The sequence below is a fragment of the Heteronotia binoei genome, chromosome 1 (genome assembly GCF_032191835.1).
Source record: "Heteronotia binoei isolate CCM8104 ecotype False Entrance Well chromosome 1, APGP_CSIRO_Hbin_v1, whole genome shotgun sequence".
Lineage (NCBI taxonomy): Eukaryota > Metazoa > Chordata > Lepidosauria > Squamata > Gekkonidae > Heteronotia > Heteronotia binoei.
The window spans coordinates 191,741,703-191,762,715 of NC_083223.1; the positions used below are offsets into that span (position 1 = coordinate 191,741,703).

General features: G+C 44.6%; 2 protein-coding genes across 2 annotated transcripts in view; one reads left to right on the forward strand and one right to left on the reverse strand.

Moving 5' to 3' along the window:
* Positions 1–7,113: 7,113 nt before the first annotated feature.
* Positions 7,114–15,332, forward strand: LOC132576486 (carbohydrate sulfotransferase 11-like). Its single transcript, XM_060245663.1, has 2 exons — positions 7,114–7,240; positions 14,238–15,332. The coding sequence occupies exons 1-2, from the start codon at positions 7,147–7,149 to the stop codon at positions 15,044–15,046; spliced, it is 903 nt and encodes a 300-aa protein (XP_060101646.1). The 5' UTR covers positions 7,114–7,146; the 3' UTR covers positions 15,047–15,332.
* Positions 15,333–17,857: 2,525 nt separating this feature from the next.
* The window catches only part of XDH (xanthine dehydrogenase), a 113,240-nt gene continuing 110,084 nt past the window's right edge, over positions 17,858–21,013 (reverse strand). Inside the window, exon 37 of the mRNA XM_060245676.1 lies at positions 17,858–18,317. Coding sequence (XP_060101659.1) covers positions 18,267–18,317 — 51 coding nt within the window. The 3' untranslated portion in view covers positions 17,858–18,266. The remainder of the gene's footprint in view (positions 18,318–21,013) is intronic.

Genomic DNA, 21,013 nt, shown 5'->3' on the forward strand with positions numbered 1-21,013 from the left:
GAGGTCTCTCTATTAGACCCCTTCTGGTACGTATTCTGGTATTATTCTTCTAGTTATGATCTTCTCATGAAGAGCAATAACTCTTGTCTTTTGGCTTGTTTAGAGCCTTTCAAGGTCACCTCTAAACCCTTTGCCAAATCCTTCGCTTCCAGGCAGTCTTTGTACACTGGACCTTAAACTTAGAACTGGAGAACTACAATTCTTTCTCAAAATGTGTGTTTCTTGGTTTTTCACACAGGGACTGTTTAAGTTGTTGGGAACAGTCTCTGACCAGAGCCTCGTCTAGGTTCAAAGTCACAGCACTCTGGCTCTGAACCAGACTCTGCTTCAGGAGTAGGCTCTCCTCACATTAGAGAGATTCTCAAAAGCAACCACTTTCTGATCCATAAACTCTCCAACTCCTTCAGTTCCCTGATTGCTTCAACTGACTGCCTAACTGTCCCCTCTTGACAGTTAGCAGAAGTTCCCCTGACAAGAGTGGGTTCTATTAGCTGCCACTCATTTGGAGTTCCATTAGCTGTCACTCTATAAGCCTGCATAAACCTGCTGTCCCTCACAGTTCCCTTTAATTCATTCAACTTCATCTTTCAAAGAGAAGTTGAAACAGAAGTTTTCCTGATCTTTATTTTGATCAGAGTCATCAGCCTTGTCCTAGATCCAGGAGATGTGCCTTTAAAGCTGGGAGCACTTATAAATGTCTGCTTTTGTTCATTTCAATGAAGCAGGGACAGGCAGCTATTTTCCATGAATTTGCTGCTCTCTGGTGGAAATTTAAGGCAGTGAAGAAAAAGGTCTGAGAACTCCTCTGCAAAGAGCCAGAGATTCACAGAAATTCCTCTCCACATAATTTGCTGGATTTAGTTCTTTTGAAGAGGGACTGGTGCTTTGGACTAGTAAAGATTTTTGGAATGTGTTTCTGAAATGAAATTGTGGACATTAATTGCATATGAAGCCAAGGGTGGAGGAAGATTCACATCAAAACTGCTTCCATTGCTTGGCATCAGTGCATGCACAAAGAAGATATTGATCCTTGCTCCATTTCACTGCATGCCCTGGAGGGCACTTTTGAAAATTTTCCAATGTCCTTCTACAGATTGTGGAACTTATTGTTCGGATACTGTTGCAAGTGTTATTCCAAATGGAAATAGTTACTGTATGCTTTGTATGAATATATGGCTTATATATATATGTGAAAGGAAGTTTGTGAAAGGAAGTTTGAAGTAGTGAAATTGACATTGTCACATGGTTCTCTTTTGTATACATGTAATTTCAGAACTGTGGTTCTTCTGGGTGATAACATGAGACAAAGTCTTTTTGGTATCAGCATCAAAACTGCTGAGGGGTGCCCTTATAGTCTCTACACTGTTTTTTGTTTAGATAACAGTAAGAACTGTTCCTTTATGGCAAGTACTTGTTTTTGACGAATTTCCTGTTTTATATAGTTTATATTTTAGTTGTTAACAGTATATAATTTTATTCTGCTATGTCTTGAGGGTAACATTTTTATAAGACAAATACATATTTCCCTCTCACATTTCCATAAATGAATGGGGCTTGTGACTTGTTGACAATGGGGGAGAAAGCAAAATTAAGATTGCCACCCTCTAAAAGACAAAAGTCAAATTCTTGGAGCTCTGCCCATAATAGAAAATAGGGAGAAATCCTGTTTTGTATCTAAAAAGCCAGACTGACATGTTTGAATGGAAAAAATTCGAATCAATTATGTCTCTTGTTTTAAAAAAAAACTGGTGTTAGTGAAAGGGAGGTAAAGCAGTTTTGTCTGGCAGCAAACATTACAGCAGCAGCAAGATTTTTTTAAAACAACAGCAACAACACCAGGAATAGATAGCTGCACTAGGGTTTCCAAATCCCCAGTTGGGGATAGGGGATCCCCTGGTTTGGAGGCCCTCTCCCCACTTCAGGGTTATCATAATCGCATGGGGGGGATGTCTGCTGGGCATTATACCCTATGGAGACTGGTTCCCATAGGATATAATGGAGAATTGATCTATGGGTATCTGCGGCTCTGAGGGGGCCTGTTTTTGAGGTAGAAGCACCAAATTTTAAGGATAGCATCTAGTGCCTCTCCTCAAAACACACCCAAGTTTCAAAAAGATTGGACCAGGGGATCCAATTCTATTAGCCTCCAAAGAAGGTATCCCTATTCATTATTTCCAAGCCTCCTTTATTATTACTTTTTTAAAATGTGGTTCTTTCAAGTGTGATTGTCATAACTCCCTTTGGAGTTCAGTCATGCTTGTCACACCCTTGATCCTGACTCCACCCTCAAAGTCTCCTGGCTCCATCCCCAAAGTCCACAGTTATTTCTTGAGGCAGACCTGGCAATCCTAACTTCAGTTTTGTCTGTCATTCTGCTCTGAAAGCTGAGACTGCTATGTAGGCAAATCAGGGTATGTCACACAGGATCTTTTTCAGTCATGCCCCCACCCCCGCCGGACCATAAAATTCTCTGCCCTAGAAGGTCTGTCAGGCCCTCTTCTTTTGACTTTGAAAATATGAAAACAGTTTGATCTGGGCAGCATTTTTTACTTGGATTGGCAGCTCCAAGCTGGGAAATATTTGTAGATCTAGTGGCTGGAGCCTGAGGATAGCAGGATTTGGTAGGGTTTGGAAGGGGGAAATAATGCCATAGAATCCACCTTCCAAAGTGGCCATTTGCTCCAAGTGAACTGATCCTAGGGTTGCCAATCCCCAGTTGGGGGCAGGGGATCCTCTGTTTGGAGGCCCTCCCCCTGCTTCAGGGTTATCAGAAAGCGAGGAGGGGAGGGAAATGTCTGCTGGGCACTTCATTATACCCTATGGAGACCAATTCCCATATGGTATAATGGAGAATTGATCCATGGGTATCTGGGGCTTGAAGGGGCAGGGTTGAGGTAGAGGAACAGAATTTTCAGCATAGCATCCAGTGTCTCTCCTCAAAACACCCCCCTCCCCCATTTCAAAAAGATTGGATCAGGGGGTCCAATTCTATGAGACCCCCAAAACAAGGTGCCCCTGTCCTTCATTATTTGCAAATGGAGGGAAAGATTTAAAAGGTGTATGGTCCCTTTAAATGTGATTGCCAGAACTTCTTTCAGAGTTCAGTTGTGCTTGTCAATTCAATTCAAAGACCTTTATTGGCATATCTACAGTCAAAAGCAAGTAAAGCATTGTAACATAGCAATAATGTCTAGGGAAGATTAAGTACATTTAAAAGCAGTACTGTTGGAAATTTTAAAAATTCCTAAGAAAATTGGCAGCATATAAAACATTGAGCCGAGGGAATCAGATCTAGGATTCCACACAAATACATAATAAAGAACATTGCCATCTAATTTTTGAATGTTAAGAACTTCTATATGAAATTTGGTGACAGAATTAGTGATCTCAGGGACCAAATCATTTAAAAGAAATTGACATTTCGACTTAGTATTCAGATACCTTTTGGGATAGAGCCAAGTTAAGAGCAAGTTTTCATGGGGTAACTCATACAGAGGACATTCCACGATTATGTGCTCTATTGTGTCCAGACAGTTATGACTACAAGGACATAGCCATTCTTGTCTCGGGATCTGATGGCATCTGCCATAGAGCATTCTAGAGGGGAATGTGTTAACCCTTGCCAGAAGAAAGACTCTGCATTGGAGAGGAATATCGAGATTATAAAAATATTGGGGCATTTTCCCAAAGTGATTAGTGAGACCAATAGCACATCAGGAGTACAGATATGGAGTTGGGTGGGGAATAGCTTTTTCTGTTCAATATCAAGTAATCGTTGTTTGATTAATTTAGAAATATAAGATTCCTCCGATAATGATAAATCATCGAGAGGGATACCAAATTGGCTTAATTTAGATATAATTTGGAGTTCCAGGAGGCATAGTGCAGTCCTTTTTGCAAAAGAGATAAGAGAGAGCATGGCTCAGTTCTAAAATAGAACCTGAGCTAGTAGCATGATGTTAAAATCAGATCTTTGGTCTCAATTAGGTTTTGTCCAACTTCAGAGCAGATTTGTAAAATAAGGCACGCATTTAGGGACACCCAAAATTTGTCTGATAAAAATTGCTTGGATATTCTCAACATCACGATTGAGGGCATTGAACCAAATAGGGATTCCAAACAGGACCTGAGGTAGAATTTTGGAGTTAAATATTCTAATTGCAGCAGAGACATATTGATTGCCATTAGTAAAGAAAAAAAGACTTGAGTTGGAGATCCTTGCCAGTTTTATAACCCTTCTTCTGTGAGCTGCCCAGTTGAGGTTGTAGTTAAATGTGACATCAAGATATTTATAACTTTTAACTTGTTGGATTTTGACATTCCCCATGTGCCATCTGAAGGGGGCCCATTTTTTGGAAAATACTACTATGTTTGTTTTGGTATAATTAATTTTAAGCAAAAACAAAACAATTGTTGAAGGCTTCTAGGTATCTTTGGAGACCAATTTTGGTGAAAGATAAAACCACAGTATCATCTGCATATAAGAGGATATGTACTGGTTGGCCTCCTAGTTTGGGTGGATGACCATAATAATATAATAATAATAAATTTTTATTTATACCCTGCCCTCCCTGCTGAAGGAGGCTCAGGGTGGCTTACAGGACATGGTGCGTCACACCATGATGTAACAAGCTCCAAAGAGCTAGCCAAATTGGAGAGGAAAAGGTTAAACAGAAGTGGGGCAAGAACGCATCCTTGTTTTACACCTTTCTTAGATGGAATTTTGTTTGTCAGTCTTCCATCTGGAGAAGATTTAACTTGACTCATAGTAGCTGTGTGAAGTTTTTTTATAAGAAAAAGAAGACGTGGGTCAATTCCAAGATTAGTCAATTTGTCCCACAATTTTTCTCTTGAAATTGAGTCAAAAGCACTTTTTAGATAAATGAAGGCCACAAAGAGTTTTTTATTACTTGATTTCATATATTTTTCAGCCAAGGTGGACAAGATTAAGCAGTGATCTAAAGTTGATTTGTTCTTGAAAAAGCCAATTTGTTCTGGCCCTATGAGTGCATTAGATTGGACACAGTCAAGTAAACAGCATTCGAGATGCTTTGCATATAATTTGCCCACAATTGATAAGAAACTAATAGGACGGAAATTTTCAGGTAAATTGGGATCACTTTTCGTATAAATTGGGATTATGATTGAATTTAACCATGAGTTCGAGAGAATACCATACTGGTCAATAGATGTAAACAGTTTTGCTAAAAGAGGGGACCACCAATTAATGAATTTCTTGAAAAGTTCCGGAGGTGGTCCGTCTGGACCAGGGGCTCCAACTAATTTCAGGTTGTTGATTAATTCCGCGATTTCATCACTGTCAACTGGAGGCCAACTAGGGATACTAGATGGGATCAACTCATCAAGGCTAAATGGGGAGGTAGTATGAGAATCTAAGAGCACAGAAAAGTGCTCAACCTATGTTTGAGGAGGAATACAGGGTTCTGTTGAAAGATTGTTGTTTAGTGCCAAAAGGATTTGCTATCCCGTAATTTGATAGATAAAAAGAGTTTATTCCATCTGCGTTGGAAGTGATCATTTTTTTCCTTAGTAATCAGGTCATGGAAGGTTTTTTTTAGAAGTTAGATAACTTTCCAAGGTGTCAGGGGAGTCAGCCAAACAGAATTCCCTAAATAGGGACTGAAGTTCTCTTTTGTCTTTATCAAACCAAGGTAGAAATTGCAGGATGTTACTTGAATGGGTTTGGCCAGTAGAGTGCATTGTTTAACAATTTGGGAAAACGCAGAGAGTACTTCTAGGTGTGAGGTAGAACTAGTAATTGCCATTCTCAGCTTAGACACCATCTCAGATAGAAAGAGAATAAGGAGGTCTCGTTCTGTAGATTCACACCATCTGAGTCTTTTTAAAACTAGGGCTGAGTATTGATCAAATGGCAAATTTGGAGAATGGGAACTCTCAGTTGGGCAGATGAGAGAGAGTGACACCGGAAGATGGTCACTTTCAGTGCGAAAGTCAATATTCACAGAATTAATTAAGGGCAAAAGGCTAGGCGAACATAGACCATAGTCAACTACACTTCTCCCCTGAGAGAAAATAAAGGTGAAGCTTGCAGATGTTGAGAATTGTGATAGGCCGGGTTTGTTAGGGTTGCCAATCCCCAGGTGGGGGCAGGGGATCCCCCGGTTTGGAGGCCCTCCCCCTGCTTCAGGGTTGTCAGAAAGCAGGGGGAGGGGAGGGAAATGTCTGCTGGGAACTCTATTATTCCCTATGGAGATTTATTCCCATAGAAAATCATGGAGAATTGATCCACAGGTATCTGGGGCTCTGGGGGGGGCTGTTTTTTGGGGTAGAGGCACCAAATTTTCAGTATAACATCTAGTGTCTCTCCCCAAAATACCCCCCAAGTTCAAAAAGACTGGACCAGGGGGTCCAATTCTATGAGCCCTAAAAGAAGGTGCCCCTATTCTTCATTATTTCCTATGGAAGGAAGGAATTGAAAAGGTGTGCCGTCCCTTTAAATGTGATGGCCAGAACTCCCTTTGGAGTTCAATTATGCTTGTCACAGCCTTGATCTCGGCTTCAACCCTAATGTCTCCTGGCTCCACCCCCAAAGTCCCCAGATATTTCTTGAATTGGACTTGGCAACCCTAGAGTTTGTGCTTGTCAAATCCTAGCTCCTGGCTGCACCCCAAAGTCCCCAGATATTTCTTGAGCTGGACCTGGCAACCCTAACTTATCCTTATTGCCTGGGGATCAGGAGATCTGCAGCTACCACCTGGAGGTTGGCAACACTATTTTACCCTCTGAAATTTTTTTGTTGTATTGACTCTACCACTGACTTCTGAGAAATTAGGCCCAGCTAGAAAATTGTCCCATAACTATGGCCAAAATGGCAGGCGGCAGATATAGATCCCCCCCCCCCTCCGCTGCCAGGTTTTGATGTCATCTACACACATGAAGAAAACAAAGCTGTGAGCTGTGCCTCTTTGGCCAGATAGGTATCACTTTCAGTTGATGACAGATATATTAGGAAACAAAGCCCGTCCACAGACTGTACTTTAACCTTACCTTGACTGCAATTTCTTCCCAGAGTAAACATCCATGGTTCTTTTGCTGACATTTCTTTAGATATCTGCTTTACCTGCTGTCATTAGTAGCAGTCACTTGGGTAGTCCAGGCAAGACCATGCACTTCTCTCGTCTCTTCTTAGCTTCCCTAGTTTTCGTTTCCTTGCTATGGATCAGCCATCTTCTCAGGAAACGCTCACCTCAGAGCCAAGGTAGTGTTTTATCTTTCACAACTGAGTGGTCTGCAAAGCAATTCTAATGTAGCAGTTTAGTGTTCTCAAATTATTATCAATCAGTATCTTCTAAAAAGGGGTGATAAAACATAATAAAGGATGGAGGACTTGTGCCTTTAATAGTAATTAACTGAGCAATCCTACACAGAATTACATTTTTCTAAATCAATTGAAGTTAATGGGCTTAAAACAGTGTAACTCAGTTTAGGTTTGCACTAATAAAAGAGGCAATTTTGACAGCTGCTGCTTTTCTCATCTTTGCAATAGTGGGTGTTTCATACATGCTAAATAATGCAGTTTTAATCCACTTCAGCAACTGTTTGCAAGTGGATTTTGCCATTTCAGACAGGAAAATCCAGTTGCAAAGTGTATTGAAAGTGTGTTATTTAGTGCACATGAAAATGCCAATGCTATAAAAGCTGCTGGTATCGCTTTACTCTGCTCTGGTTAGACTTCACCTAGAGTATTGTGTTCAGTATGGGGCACCTCAGTTTAAGAAGGATATAGACAAGTTGGAGCATGTCCAGGGGAGGGCAACGAAAGATGGTGAGGGGTCTGGAGACCAAGTCCTATGAGGAAAGGTTGAAGGAGCTGGGGATGTTTAGCCTGGAGAGGAGATGACTGAGAGGTGATATGATCACTGTCTTCAAGTACTTGAAGGGCTGTCATATAGAAGATGACACAGGATTGTTTTTTGTTGCCCCAGAAGGTCGGACCAGAACCAGTGGGATGGAATTAAATTAAAAGAGTTTCCAGCTAAACATTAGGAAGAACTTCCTGACTGTTAGAACAGTTCCTCGGTGGAACAGGCTTCCTAGGGAGGTGGTGAACTCTCCTTCCTTTGAGGTTTCTAAACAGAGGCTAGATGGCCATCTGACAGCAATGCTGATTCTGTGAATTAGGCAGATCATGAGAGGGAGGGCAGGAAGGGTTGCATCAGTGCTTAGTTCTTGTAGCCTTCTTACATACCCAAGGAAATGCTGATTGACACTTTGGGGTCTGTCTGAAATTTTTCTCCAGGCCAGATTGGTAAGGGATCCTGGAGGTTTTTGCCATCTTCTGAGCTTGGAGCAGGGGTCACTGGGGATGTATGTATGTGTGGGAGGTATTTATGAATTTCCTGCATTGTGCAGGGGGTTGGACCAGGTGACCCTGAAGGTCCCTTCCAACTGTATGATTCTATGTTAGTGATATTCACAAATCCCTGTTCCTCACTAGCTTATATGTAAGCCCTATCTTACTACAAATGTTTATCCCTACTCCACCTGTTATGTCTTGCATCCAAGTCCTCATGTACAACACAGCGAACGCTACAGAGGCGACCAGTGGAAACCCACTGGTCCCCGGATGTAGCTCGCTAATACGCTCCGCCATTCAAGATCTGTGGCAGGAAGTTTAACTGTCCAGGATTGGACCAGGCCAGACGGAGGGTTGTTCCGGGGCATGTATATAATCGGGACCCAGCCCGCGTTTCTCTCTCTTGTGATGTACTCACCAATAAAGTATGTTGCCTTCAACACATCTCGTCACTCAGTACATTACAGTGGCGACAAGGATGGGATGCTAGCCAGGTAACTCCCAAAGTGGACTTCGCTGACCTGGCCGGAGACGAGAAAAGCACGCAGTCCAGGGAGACTGAAGTGCCCGCTGCCACCATGGTGAACCCGAGAGTGATGATGGGCCACCTTGCAGAGTTTGACCCGGCCAACCCCGATAGGTGGGAGACCTACACGGAGCGGGTCGACTGCTACCTAAGAGCGAACCTGATCACGGATGACAGCCGTAAGAGAGACGTGCTTCTGAGTGTCTGTGGGGAGGCCACATTCGAGATCGCAAAGGGTCTCTTGGCCCCCGCAAAGATCACGGAGAAAACGTACGAGGAGATAGTCAGACTCCTGACCGGGCACTTCTTGCCCCAGCCATCCCTCATCGCCCGCCAATTTCTCTTCCACAGGAGAGATCAAGGGGTAGGAGAGACAGCCGCAGTCTACCTGGCCGCCCTCTGCCAAATCGTGGGGAACTGCAGCTTCAACAAGCTGGTTGAAGCCCTGAGGGATCGATTTGTTTGGGGCCTCCGAGATGAAAGACTACAGCAAAAGCTTTTCGCGAAAGAGGAGCTCACCCTACAGAGTGCCTTCATTGAAGCCATCACGTTCGAGAGAGCCACCAAAAGCTACAGCAGCCGCAAGCAGAAGCCGTCCACCAGGAAGAAACGGCACCAAGCAACCCAGAGGAGGAGGAGGCAAACCAGCTCCGTCGCCAACTAGGAACGGGCCCAAGAGCACCCACGAGACCACGAGCAACGGAGAGACCAGCCAACACCAAGTGCGACAGCTATGGGGATCCACACGAGAGACGGGACTTCCCCTATCTGAACATGGACTGCAGGAACTGTGGGAGAGTGCGCCACATAGCGCGGGCTTGCCGGGCCAAGGTTAACCGCGGGCACCAGTCCACCAACCACGACTCGACGGAGACATACTCGACCGCATCAACGAGCCTGCAGGTAATGAACATGCCCCTCACCACCCCCAACAAGGTCAGGGTGTCAGTCTCTATTGAGGGCGCTCCATGCCTAATGGAGCTGGACTCGGGCTCCTCCATCTCCATAATCTCGGAGGAGTTGCTTAGAAAACTTTGCCCCAGGGGCCGTCTCAGGCTGCGGCCGGCTGATTTCATACTGCGGGACTTCCAAAAAAAACCCTGTACAGGTTTGGGTTGGGCCACGGTAAGGGTAGAGTATAAGAGCTTCAAGGGCAAGCTGGAAATACTAGTAGTCAAACGCCAGCTCACCACTTTACTGGGGCTGGCCTGGTTTCGACCGTTGGGCATTCAAATAGTAGGGGTGCAGCAAATGCGAACGCAGAATTTCGAGCATGTGTGCCAGGAATTCCCGGAAGTGTTTGATGAGTCCCTGGGGTGTTACAAGGGGCCTCCCATCACCTTACCCCTCAATCCCCACATGCGACCGATTAGGCTCAAGGCCAGGCGGGTTCTGTTTGCTCTTAAACCTAAAATAGAAGCGGAGCTGGATCGCCTCACAGCCCAGGGGGTGCTAGAATCAGTGTCCTACGCTGCATGGGAAACACCTATAGTCACCCCAGTGAAGCCGAATGGGGATGTGCGCATATGCGCCGATTACAAGTGCACCATAAACAAGGCACTGCAAGACAACCCATACCCCGTTCCGGTAGTCAGCCACGTACTGGCAACACTAGCCGGTTCTAAGGTTTTTGGGAACCTGGACTTGGCACAGGCATACCAGCAACTCCCGGTGGACACCGAAACGGCAGAAGCCCAAACCAATGTGACTCACAGGGGAGCTTTTCGGGTGCAGCGGTTACAATTTGGGGTCAGTGTGGCTCCGGGGATTTTTCAGAACATAATGGATTCTCTCCTCAAAGGGATCCCCAGAGTGCAACCATTTTTTGACCATGTTCTGATCGCCGCCCCGGAGGAGTTCAGCAGCCGTCTGCGTGAGGTACTCCGCCGTTTCCAGGCGGTGGGACTTAAAGTTAAGCGGGAAAAGAGTTCCCTCGGAGTGTCGAGGGTAGAGTTCTTGGGGTTTGCAGTAGATGCTGCAGGAATCCTCCCGACGGCCTACAAGACCAAGGCAATTGTCCACGCCCCGGCCCCCATGTGCAAGGCGGAGCTACAAAGTTTCTTAGGATTATTGAATTTTTACCATTCATTTTTGCCCCACAAAGCAGCCATTGCAGAACCCCTTCATAGGCTCCTAGATAAAAACGCCCCGTGGGTCTGCGGAAAGCAGCAGGCCGCCGCTTTTCAGGCAGTCAAGGGCCTCCTAGTTTCTAACACTATGCTCCACCACTTTGACGAATCCCTCCCAGTGATTCTGGTGTGCGATGCCTCCCCATACAGGGTGGACGCCGTCCTGGACACCAACTCCCGGACGGGAGGGAGTTTCTTGTGGCCTATTATTCGAGGACCCTGACCCCCACTGAGCGCAACTATGCCCAGATTGACAAAGAGGCCTTAGCAATCATGGCGGGGGGTGCATAAATTTAATGACTACCTGTACGATAGGCGTTTCACGATCGCCATGGAGCATAAGCCGCTCCTGGGCCTCCTCGCCCCAGACCGCCAGACGCCGCAAATTATGTCGCAGCGCATCCTGCGGTGGAATCAGTTCCTCAACTCACACATATATGCCCTGGTCCACCGCCCGGGCAAACCTATGGGACATGCTGATGCCCTCAGCCACCTGCCACTGCCCTCTATGGACCTGGACCCAGCCCCGGCCCACCATGTGATGCTTATAGAGACTCTACCGGAGAGGCCCCTCCATGCTGCCGAAGTAGCTAAGGCTACAGGTAGAGACCGCATCCTCGCCTGTGTTTTAGACTAGGTGGGAAGGGGATGGCCCAAGGGCAAACAGGCCGCAGAATTCAGGGCCTTCGCAGCACACAGGAAAGAACTGTCCACGCACAAGGGGTGCCTTCTCTGGGGAAGCAGGGTGGTGGTTCCCCCCCTCATTGCGGAAACAAGTGCTGGAAGCCCTACACAAAACACATCCGGAAATAGTGCGGATGAAGGCCCCGGCATGCAGCTATGTATGTTGGCCGGGAATGGATGAAGAGATTGAGGGGTGGGTTTGAAGGTGCCAACCCTGCCAAGAGTCCCAGCCTGATCCGCCCAGTGCCCCCGTCCACCGCTGGGAGTCCAATAGGAGGCCATGGTCCCGGTTACACCTAGACTTTGCGGGCCCATACTAGGGCCAAATATTCTTTATTCTGGCAGATGCATACACCAAGTGGTTGGAAGTTATTCCCGTAGCTTCAACCTCCATGGCGGCAGCGGTCAGAGCCTTGCATAGGGTCTTTTGCATGCATGGAATTCCCAATACCCTCGTCACGGACAATGGGACCGCTTTCACCTCCTGGGAATTCCGGGATTTCTTGAATAGATACTTAATACAGCACATCCCCCTTCCATCTGGCCACCAACGGCCAAGCAGAGCGCATGGTGCGCACCACGAAAGAGGCCCTGGGGCGCATTGTACAGGGTGATTGGGACCACCGCCTGGCAGCCTTCCTATTTGATAACCGAATCACCCCCAACCCCATCACCGGGTTGAGCCCTGCCGAGTTGCTAATGGAGAGGAAGCTGATCACCAGGCTAAACCGGTTGCATCCCGACCGGGCCACAGACCTCCGCAGTTCCCCCAAAACTGCCCTGAGCCTGCTCTGGCGGGGGAGGGCGGGGTATAAATAAAATTTTACATTACATTGCATTACAAAACCAGGGAAGCCACGAGGGGGTTCTTTCCAGGGGATCTGGTGTACACTAAGAACTTCGCAAGCGGCCCAGAGTGGTTAGCGGGTGACAGGGTCTCGCTCCTACGAGGTCTTGACGGAGGGGGGGGCAGATCCTTAGGAGGCATATCAATCAGCTGCACCACCGCACTTTGCCAGAGGAACCGACAGCAAGTGGGGGTGGGGGGAGCGGGGGAGAACTGACAGCAACACCCCCGGTAGCTACCCCGCCCATACCGACCGCACCGACTGTACGGGCAGAAGAGCACCACAGCAGCGGGAGCAAACCCCCCCAAAGAGGGGTCTCCAGAAGAGCAACAAGCGGCGGACAGTCCTCTTCCAGCGTCACCCCAACCCGAGGAAACCGCCACCCCGCCAGCCATGGTGGCAGCTCCAACTCCACAAATAACCCTGAGGAGGTCGACCAGGGAACGCAGGGCACCAGCCTACTTGAAAGACTTTGTGTCCTGAACTAGGGGGGGGGGAGGAGTGTTATGTCTTGCATTCAAGTCCACATGTACAACACAGCGAACGCTACAGAGGCGACCAGTGGAAACCCACTTGTCCCCGGATGTAGCTTGCTAATACGGTCCGCCAATCAAGATCTGTGGCAGGAAGTTTAACTGTCCAGGATTGGACCAGGCCAGACAGAGGGTTGTTCCGGGGCATGTATATAATCGGGACCCGGCCCGCGTTTCTCTCTTGTGATGTACTCGCCAATAAAGTATGTTGCCTTCAACACGTCTCGTCACTCAGTACATTACACCACCCCTACCACCCATTCTGGGAATGGAAGTTTGGCAAAGTGCTAAGGACTGTCTAGTGGTTGCAGAACTACACTGCTCAGAAATCACTGACCACTTTTAATCCAGTTTGTGGAATGTTATGCCAAAACCATTTAATCTGGCTTTCCAGGTGATTTGAGATATTTCAGGTGCTGATGATATGAAGGTAAAATGGTATTTATAGATTTCCTCAGGGCTTTTTTTGAGCAGAAACGCACAGGAACGCAGTTCCATCTGGCTTGGTGTCAGGGTGTGTGGCCTAATATGCAAATAAGTTCCTGCTGGACTGTTTCTACAACGGCTCTTTGTGAAACAATGGTGATGTCGGGGGGGTGGTGGCCTAATTTGCAGATGTGTTCCTGCTGGGGTTTTTTTTGTTTGTTTTTTTAAAAAGCCCTGGATTTCCTGTTCTACTAGGTGTGGTATCAGATCTCAATGAGGAAATTATTGAATCCAGTCACCACCGCTCTTCCCCAAAAAACAAAACAAAATAAATTTCTGATCAGCTTTTGTAATCAACTTTTCTGCTGCCCCCTAAGAGCAGTCAGGAGATAATTACACATTTAGTCTTAGTAATGAAATTGCCTCAGAGTGCAGGACTGCCCTTTTTTTTTGTCTCATGCCTAGATTTACTCTAACACTCAAGCCTGTCTTAGAATTTAATATCCAGATAAAGGCTTCCTTCACTTCCCCTTACTAGCCTTGTAAACATGGATGGAGTAAAACATTTATGCAGATATAGAAATAAAACTACACAGATTACATTACAGTCATGTGCATCACATTTAAAACTGCAGAAATCCATCTGTGTTTTAGCACTGATTAGCCACTTGTGATAGTTCCAACTAGATAGCAATGCTTTTAGATAAGTTCTCTTTATCAGATAACTGCCTCTCTTCATATCATGTTTTACAGATGACCTAACTGTAGAGAAAGAGGATTTATCAGTGACGTTTGATACTCTCCTGCATATTCAACATCTCAGGAAAAAGAAACTGAGATCCTTTTGTGGTCAAACTGCTAAAATCACTGAGCTTCCCCATAACAAGCAGGAAGCTTCCCAGGTGGTGTCTTCAATCATGGTGAACAACAAACTTCAGTTACTGTACTGCAAAATCCCAGCGACTGGGGTGGAAGGCTGGGAGCAGCTATTGGAGATGCTGGAGGAGAAAGAAAATGTTACCCTGCAGCTGCCAGTTCCCATTCACCAGCAGTTTGGCACACAAATGATGCTGAGCCAGTACAACCTGACATCAATGGAGGCTCTGCTGAAATCTTACACAAAAGTGATCTTTATCAGGGAACCTTTCCACAGACTCATCTCTGCTTACATGCATGGATTGGCAGATGACTTAACTTTCAAGGAGTTTGTCCAATACATCTTATACCAAGGATCCAGTAAAGCCAGCATTGAGTGGAAACCACTGGTTAGCCTGTGCCGGCCATGCATCATCCGCTATGACTATATAATCATGTTTGGCTTCCTTGGCAGTGAAGTGCACCACTTGATGCAACGGGCTGGGCTTCTAGGGAACAACCAGCTTCCCGAATTCATAGACTCCAAAATCCGTTGGACCTATGGCTGGCTAGAAGAACAGATGTTCAGTGAACTCTCTCTTGCACAGAAGAAACAGCTGTGCCATTTCTTTCGGTTTGACTTTGCTGCATTTCACTTTCCTAACAGCTTGCTCTGGGACCCTACTTGCATTGTAAGGAGCACTTAGGGTTATTGTGACTTGGAGAATATGTAAGCAAAAATAATGTTGCAGAACTGAGCTGCTTTAGAGCAGGTTTAATGTCTCACTGCAAATGCTAGGATCTCAGCAGTTTCTACTTAAGATTCAGGGTCAATGAGATCTTGGATTTCATGTTTAAAAATTCTTTGAACAGTAGCAATTGCCTGAAGGACCATGTAACTGGGAAAGGGGGAAGCTTCTTTTCAAAGGCAATCCCATATGCTATGATACTAGATAGTTGCCAAGTTTTTAATAAACAATCTTCCAAAATGTTTTTAAAAGCATATTTATATTTCAAGATTATCAATTTTCAAGAAGAATTTCTTATACATTCAGGTAATAACGACATTAATTAATGAGAAATCTCAATAAAAATAATTTGTAAAGTATACAATTTAAAATGAGCAAAACATTACCTGGAATCATGTCATACAGAGTTATCAACAATATGTCATCATTACCTTTTTTCAGAATATAGTACTATTTTTATGCCTTTGTTTAACATAACATTTTGTGGGCTCTCCAGAAAAACATTCAGTTTTACAAAAAGTACAACCTGATGTCTCCTTTTGAGTACTCCAATAACAGCACAAGAGCCATGGATTGATCCATAACAGTAAATGCCAAACAGTAGAAAAATGATGGTTGTATTTGCAAGTCACACCTCTAAGCTTACTGTGTAGCACTGGGGTTGTGCTGTAGTTTAATTTATTCTTTCTATGCGTAAAGCACAAATTCCCCACATACCACAACAATGAACAGTTTAGTAATCATTTAAGAGTTTAGACCAATCCACTCTCTTTGCTCCAACTGAACCCAAAATATGAACTATTAAAACATGACCAAACAATTGTCATTTTGATAGTAGTAGCAACCAACTGATGCTACCTTGTTATTAACAAGTACAACAGTATCATCCAATGTTCCTAATCACAGGAACAGTACAGGAACCTAGAAGCATCACAATATAAAATCACCTTGTAAGAAACCTGTTTGGAGTGTGCTTAGCTCATACACATACTTACTTTTACAAGACAATTTCTTATACTGTGGAAACACCATTATTCCTAATCAGAGCCTCCATACACTATGACCGTTTTCGCGCACAGCTCACCTCGCAGTCACAATCCTGTTCCCTCCGCAGCGTCTGGTCGGATTTCCCACCATCTGTGCCGAAGTTACAGGAAGTGCCGCAGCTTTTGCGTAGCAAACGTAAACTGCTAAAACCCAGTTTACATTTGCTATGCAAAAGCCGTGGTACTTCCTGTAACTCCGGCGCAGATGGTGGGAAATCCGACAGACGCTGCGGAGGGAACAGGATTGTGACTGCGAGGTAAGCTGTGTGCGAAAAAGGTTTATGATCACGCTTCTGTCAAGAGGAAATACTCACTGGTTTCCTATAATATGTCCAATGTCAACAATAATAGACTATGAACAAAAGGCATGATGCAAATCAGTCCTCAAATGAACTACAGACTCATTGCCTTCTGGACATATGGGAGGAAGAAATTACATTTCATCAACACACAGTGCAATCCTAAGCTTTCACACCCTCCTTTTTATTTACCTCACTTATACCCTACCTTTCTCCCCAGCAACTCACATCATTTTCTCTGTTTTATTCTCACAACAACCAGGTGAGGTAGGTTAGGCTGAGTGTGTGTGACCGGCCCAAGGTCACCCTGCAAGGCTCCATGGCAGAGTACTGATTTGAACCTGCATTTCCCAGATCCTAGGCCACCACTTTTATTGCTACACTGCACAATGGACTTAGAAGGATGTAATTCTGTTTAGGATGTAACTGCCAACTGGCTCACATATGTGTTTTGATATAAGGAGTGCATAAATGAGAAACCAGAGTACAGGACACACTGCTTCTGTTTTAACAAGTAAAAGGAGTGATGTGGTCAGCTATATTGCATTCAGACATCTCTGGGAATATTTATGAACCTGCACCTCTTGTGGGACAGATAAATCTCACCAATTAGTCAGTGCTCTCCCAACTTTCCCTACATTAATTCAAGCCATCCCTTTGTAAGTGCTACTCAATGGCAATTTATGCAAACATTCCAATACCACACTGTTTCACTTTTCACTTTAATATCCTTTGGATGGATCTACTAAAGTAAAGACTCTGGAAGATGCATAAAATAGGGCATTAGCAGCTGCCACACAAAAATTCCACCACAGAAAAAATATAAACCATTTTTTGGGGTTTTGTTTGTTTGTTTTTGATAAGCAATAGAGTGTTTGTACTACAAAGTGGGGAATCAGACCAGACCAATTCCTAAGGAGCCCTCACAAACTCACAAAGATTGGGGGGAAACCCTGACTTTCCAGACCACATCAGTACTAATTTACAGCATTTTTCATTGCTGAGTCAGGTTGCAGCTGTATATAAACTCATAGGACAATTCTAGGCAGTTACTTCTTTCTAAGCCTATTGATTTCACTGGATGTAGATAGGTGTAACCAGGGCTTTTTTTGTTGAAAAAGTCCAGCAGGGACTCTTTTGCATATTGGCTTTTAAAAAGCCCTGGGTGTAACTTTGCTTAAGATTGCCCTGATAGCTGTGGATAAGCTTCTCTGGAATCAATGTGTCTTGCTTCCAAGTTATGCATTCAAATGCAGGGCGTTAGAACAATTCTCATGCCATTACGCAGCTCTGCATTTTATTTTAATATATCTGACACTCTCAACAAAAAAGAATTCGGAAGGAGAAACTGAGAGTTCATCAATTAGATGCACTGAATTCTTTTTATGCCCAAGGGAAATTCAACATGGTCTCACCCCCATCCATTCCAAATATTAAGGGGAAAGCAGAAAAAAAATGGGTTGAACCTAAGCCTGCCAAAATTAGCCTTTCTTTGAATTTAAGGCTCATATTTTAAAAAGAACAGATTCACAAACAGGTTACAAGCATTTCTATGATTTCTGCCACAAGCTTAAATGAATCTTATAAGGAGTTTCAATTTCACAGGCAGCAAAACCATCATTTTTTCTCTTCATTAAATTTACATCCCAGCAATAATCCATCAGTGATAACCCTGTTCTTAGGCAACTGATAATTTAACAGCCAATTTTTTTACAAAATGTCATGAATCAGTGGGGCAGGCAAAGGCACACATTTCAGTTTTCAGACAAGAGGGTTGAGTCTTTTGGTCCCTTGAGGTAAAACCAGCTTCATGAGTGGAGACGGTTCCTTCATTCATACTCTCACAGACCATGGCTTAAAGGTGCCTGGCTCAGCAGAGGGACACTGGACAGGGGGAAAAAAAGATTAAAATGATTGTAATATGAAGGCAACAAACAGCTTAGTCTGAAATACCTATACATATTCAAAATATGACAGATTGTGGTTGCCTGACTGCCACAAGGCACAACCATCTCTTGATTTGCTTATCCTCCTCCTCAGGCCAAAGACAATTGGAAAATTGATGATTAGAAATTAGGGGTGGTCATGAATCAGGAAAATGGAGGTTTGTTTGAGGATTTTCACAAACCACGAACCTCCAATGAACTCCTCCATTGCCCAAACTGGTTTGTGGTTCAAGGAGTTCAGAATTGCCTTCAGAGTCCTCCTCCAGGTCATGCTAGCCTGACTGAGCTCTGAGAGTGAGCTTAAAGACTCAGTCGGATCAGATCAAGTTGAGTTGGAAACTCTGAAAGCCTATAAAAGCGTATAAAAAAGCTCACTTCCACTGAAAATACAGTGCATTTTTCCCTCACAGACAACAGCCACAGCAGTCTCTGATTCAAGTTGGAACTATGGTTCAAAAAAATCATCCCCCTTCCCACTATTTGGGGAAACATTTAGGCATCATAGAGGAGACCTGTTTGGTTCTCTGAAGAGAGCAAATAATAGCTTCAGGAGCTATTTGAGTTTGAAGACAAGGATACTTGGGGAAACTATGCAATGGAATCCTGCTCTGTGACTGCTATTCATGACTGAAAAACATGCTGGAGAGAGAGCTGATCTTGAATCTTAAGGAATCTTACCCGCAGATTGATTGGGTCAATATGTGTTCTGGTCGAGAGAAAGAGATTGAGTTTCTTGATGCTCTCAATGACTGTGCTATGGAGCAGATGGTCTCAGAACCTACCAGGGGTGGGGTGATCCTGGATTTGGTCCTAAGTAATGCCCAAGACTTGGTGAGAGATGTAAAAGTGATTGCGCCGCTTGGGAGCAGTGACCATAATGTTATTGATTTCACCGTTTGTATGAATAGGGAGTTGTCCAAAAAGACCGCCACAACCACATTTAACTTTAAAAGGGGTAAATACACTGAGATGAGGAGGCATGTGAGGAGGAAACTGAAAGGAAAGGTACATACGGTCAAAACCCTTGGGGAAGCTTGGACGCTATTTAAAACTATAATCCTAGAAGCTCAGATAAAATACATACCACAAGTTAGGAAAGGCACAAACAGGCATAAGAAAAGGCCTGCGTGGTTAACAAACAAAGTAATGGAAGCTGTAAAAGGTAAGAAGGACTCCTTTAAGCGGTGGAAAACCAGTCCAAGTGAGATTAGTAAAAGGGAACACAGGCTGTGGCAAATCAAATGCAAGACTGTGATCAGGCAGGCAAAAAGGGACTATGAGGAGCATATTGCAAAAAACATAAAGACCAACAATAAAAATTTCTTCAAATATATTAGAAGTAGGAAACCAGCCAGGGAGGCAGTGGGGCCCTTGGATGACCATGGGGTAAAAGGATTACTGAAGGAGGATAGGGAAATGGCTGAGAAGCTAAATGAATTTTTTGCCTCCGTCTTCACTGTGGAAGACGAGAACTTTTTGCCCGCCCCAGAACCACTAATTTTGGAAGGGGTGTTGAAAGACCTGAGTCAGATTGAGGTGACAAAAGAGGAGGTCCTACAACTGATAGACAAATTAAAAACTAATAAGTCACCGGGTCCGGATGGCATACATCCGAGAGTTCTGAAAGAACTCAAAGTTGAACTTGTGGATCTTCTAACAAAAATCTGTAATCTTTCATTGAAATCTGCCTCCGTTCCTGAGGACTGGAAGGTAGCAAATGTCACCCCCATCTTTAAAAAGGGTTCCAGAGGAGATCCGGGAAATTACAGGCCAGTCAGTCTGACTTCAATACCGGGAAAGTTGGTAGAAACCATTATCAAGGACAGAATGAGTAGGCACATTGATGAACACAGGTTATTGAGGAAGACTCAGCATGGGTTCTGCAAGGGAAGATCTTGCCTCACTAACCTGTTACATTTCTTTGAGGGGGTGAACAAACATGTGGACAAAGGCGACCCGATAGATGTTGTTTACCTTGACTTCCAGAAAGCTTTTGATAAAGTTCCTCATCAAAGGCTCCTTAGAAAACTTGAGAGTCATGGAGTAAAAGGACAGGTCCTCTTGTGGATCAAAAACTGGCTTAGTAATAGGAAGCAGAGTGTCAGTATAAATGGGCAGTCTTCGCAGTGGAGGACGGTAAGCAGTGGGGTGCCGCAGGGCTCGGTACTGGGTCCCATGCTCTTTAACTTGTTCATAAATGATTTAGAGTTGGGAGTGAGCAGTGAAGTGGCCAAGTTTGCGGATGACACTAAATTGTTCAGGGTGGTGAGAACCAGAGAGGATTGTGAGGAACTTCAAAGGGATCTGTTGAGGCTGGGTGAGTGGGCGTCAACGTGGCAGATGTGGTTCAATGTGGCCAAGTGCAAAGTAATGCACATTGGGGCCAAGAATCCCAGCTACAAATACAAGTTGATGGGGTGTGAACTGGCAGAGACTGATCAAGAGAGAGATCTTGGGGTCGTGGTAGATAACTCACTGAAAATGTCAAGACAGTGTGCGTCTGCAATAAAAAAGGCCAACGCCATGCTGGGAATTATTAGGAAGGGAATTGAAAACAAATCAGCCAGTATCATAATGCCCCTGTATAAATCGATGGTGCGGTCTCATTTGGAGTACTGTGTGCAGTTCTGGTCG

What these genes read in the sequence shown, in the direction of transcription:
- LOC132576486 (XM_060245663.1), top strand. Translation starts at nt 7,147, where the DNA reads ATGCACTTCTCTCGTCTCTTCTTAGCTTCCCTAGTTTTCGTTTCCTTG. An exon ending in ACGCTCACCTCAGAGCCAAG is followed by an intron (nt 7,241 to 14,237) that starts GTAGTGTTTTAT and finishes CATGTTTTACAG; the next exon opens with ATGACCTAACTGTAGAGAAA.